Source organism: Arachis hypogaea, chromosome 10, assembly GCF_003086295.3.
Source record: "Arachis hypogaea cultivar Tifrunner chromosome 10, arahy.Tifrunner.gnm2.J5K5, whole genome shotgun sequence".
NCBI classification, from domain to species: domain Eukaryota; kingdom Viridiplantae; phylum Streptophyta; class Magnoliopsida; order Fabales; family Fabaceae; genus Arachis; species Arachis hypogaea.
This window is the reverse complement of record NC_092045.1, coordinates 78,829,095-78,832,009: the sequence shown is the minus strand read 5'-3', so window position 1 is coordinate 78,832,009 and position 2,915 is coordinate 78,829,095. Positions and strand designations below refer to the sequence as shown.

The window sequence follows — 2,915 nt, the reverse complement described above, 5'->3', positions numbered from 1 at the left end:
ATTGCATAAGCCGGCCTTAGGGTCTATGTTTCTCAATAACATCAAAGGTGTGCCTTTTTTTACCTTCAATACATAAGGTGACAACCCGCCTGTAGAAACTGAGTTAAGGTATTCTTGTTGATATAAATTATTAGCATCTCCTTCTACCTCATCAAATGAGACTACATTTTGTTCTTCTCCTGGAAACTGGTTGATAATTATATCATTAAGCTGTTGTACATCATGATTTTTTGGCGTCAATATTGCCCTTTCTACCATGTAAGAAGCGTCCCACCCATGAGATTGTAAGTTTGGAAATATTTCTTCTATTAACTTATTTAACGATGTTTCACCCTCCCACGGAATTGCCATATTTACTTGTATCTGTACAAAGTCTTCATGTATGGTGGACTCAATTCCATTACCAATGCGCATAAGATACTCAGCAAAAATATTATCATTAGAAGATCGCCTATTTTATCACAAATGGAGAATTTTAGTGGAAGCCCATAAATGAGACTTAACTATAGAAGCTGAAATTATTTGTGACTTACTACCTTTCGGTATGACATGCAGTACTTGGCAAAAATCTCCTCCCATCACCATCACTTTTCCTCCAAATGGCATATCGTTTGCTAATATGTCTCTCAGGGTGCGGTCTAATGATTGCACTGATTCTTTATTTGCCATTGGTGCTTCATCCCAGATTATTGTCGTTGTTTGTCTAATCAGCTTTGCAAGATCTGATTGTTTGCTTATGTTACAAATGGATGATGGTTCTACATTAATTGGGATCTTAAACCTAGAATGAGATGTTCGACCCCTAGGCAATAATGTTGCGGCTATTCCTGATGATGCAGTTACCAAGACAATATGACCCTTATTTCTGAATTCTGCAATTATAGCTCTGTAAAGAAATGTTTTGCCTAATCCTCCTGGCCCATCAACAAAGAACACTCCACTTTCTCTTCGATCAATTGTATTCATAATGCACTTGAAAGCTTTAGATTGGTCATTGTTCAATCTTGCTACGGAACACAGGTCTTCCCGGAGTACTTCGACAGACAGTTCTTCTTGGATAACTCTGGGTATCAAGTTGTCATTGTCATTTTCATGAGTTAGAGCTGGCAAATTGTATTGTGTAATCTGTTTTCCATGCTAAAGGAGTATATCATTTATATCCCTGAGTAGCCGATTTGTGAACACTAAGGCTGTTGTGGTGCTGGTTGACGGATAATCATCCACCATATATGAAAAAAATTCATCCCATAAGTTTTTTTCATCTATAGGCTCACAAAATATTAAGATGGTTGCAAACAACCTTCGTAAAGAACATGGCAATCGTAAAATAGAAGCCTCAACCAAACACGCACAGATGTTACTGTCACTCTCTAACAATCCTCGGTGTTGAGCAGATTGCTTGAAGGACAAATATTGGACCCCATTCACTGTTAGCAAGTCATCCCAATTGATTGGTTCTCTAATGTTAGATAACAGAATACGCAAATAGAATTTTTCTCCTTCTGAAGGTGATACAATATAAATTCGACCAATGGATCTCCTCTGTGTCTTGCGCCGATACGATTCCTTTTCCTTGTTGTGCCAAGTGTAATACTCTAAAATTTCCCTGTACGGAAGATGCCTAGATTGTTGGTCTTCCTCACGATTTAGGGCAAAGAACTCAGTGAGCATTGTTATAGAGAAATAATCATCATTAAGTATTTTAGGAATGGTTTGGTGATCATAGAAGCTCACTTGATGTTGATTTGGAAAATGAATTTGTAACTTTTCCACTGATAGATACATTCGGTAAAAGTTAAATTTAAATATTCTCCAACATGCCTCTGGAGCAGCAATCCATCTTGCATCAACAAACTGTTGGACCTCGTCAAAATTAGAACCGTTGTGAACTTCCATTGCAACCTGGTCTGGACCCTTGTAGCAATATTTGTAGAGATACTTTATACTCTTGATGCTACTACATGTCTCAACATTAATATGGTAATCATACTTTAGTAGTAGCCAAGGGTTGTACGGAACTACCCATCTATTGTCAACTGTGACATTTTGGTTAATCGGTACTGGAATGTCGAATCGTCACCTATATTGCGGATATGAGTCATCACCTCTTCGTGTTTCTGCTGTGAACTCTTTTGGGTAGTTGTGTTTACATTGGCCATTTTTCATGCAGGGTGAAGATTGATCAAGTGTACCGTAAGGACCATTAATCATATATTTTAGCGCTGCATCATGTAAGTATGGTTCTTCTTCTTTAGATGGTATCTCTGCAAGTACCAAACTATCATAATGCTCTGGGTCAATTAACTTGTCATTATTTTCTAAGATTAGCAACATATGTACATGTGACAACCCTCTTTTTTGAAACTCAGTGACATAAATATAGCTCTTCACCTTTCCCAAGACACCCTTAGTAATTACATCCTCTTTTAGCTGTTCAAATTTGGCTCGAAAAATTCTTGTTGTTAAATCTAGACGATCTTGTGGAGTTTGAACTGGGTTGAGTTCTGAAGTTATTTTAGTCCAAAATGGATTGTATGTCATTGTGAGAAAAATATCTGGCTTGCCCTTTTTAAGAACAATCGCCATTCCATCTTCATATCATTTGGGTCATGTCGCGACGGCTACCAATGAACGACGATGGTAATATTGTTCTTTTTCTTCCAACATTTTCTGAAGACAAATATATAGAGAAATATTATTAATTTTAATAATTATTTTGGGTAATTCTTAATGATTTATGAAGTAACAATTAGATACAATAATATTTACCTGTATTGGTTTCTCCTGTGTGCAAAGCATCTTGTAACCCTTGGTATAATTCAACTCGTAATTTCTTCTGTCTAGTTCGAATCCATCTTAACTTTCTAGTTTCAATTTTCACAGAGTTATCAACAACATATTGTTGTAGTAGCCAC

At 36.7% G+C, this 2,915-nt stretch overlaps 1 protein-coding gene across 1 annotated transcript; it reads right to left on the bottom strand.

The window, feature by feature from the left end:
• Positions 1-459: 459 nt before the first annotated feature.
• LOC112717658 (uncharacterized) lies at positions 460-2,586 on the bottom strand. The gene is made up of 3 exons (XM_025769629.1): positions 2,151-2,586; positions 1,353-2,060; positions 460-1,103 (listed from the first exon to the last, which is right to left on the bottom strand). The coding sequence occupies exons 1-3, from the start codon at positions 2,584-2,586 to the stop codon at positions 460-462; spliced, it is 1,788 nt and encodes a 595-aa protein (XP_025625414.1).
• Positions 2,587-2,915: the final 329 nt, after the last annotated feature.

Excerpts from the sequence above, each read along its gene's own strand:
- LOC112717658 (XM_025769629.1), bottom strand. The coding sequence starts at position 2,586 with ATGGCGATTGTTCTTAAAAAGGGCAAGCCAGATATTTTTCTCACAATG. Across the intron at positions 2,061-2,150 it reads CTGCATGAAAAATGGCCAAT|TACCGATTAACCAAAATGTC; the intron begins GTAAACACAACT and ends TCGACATTCCAG. Across the intron at positions 1,104-1,352 it reads AGAGAGTGACAGTAACATCT|CTCTAACTCATGAAAATGAC; the intron begins GTGCGTGTTTGG and ends ACAATTTGCCAG.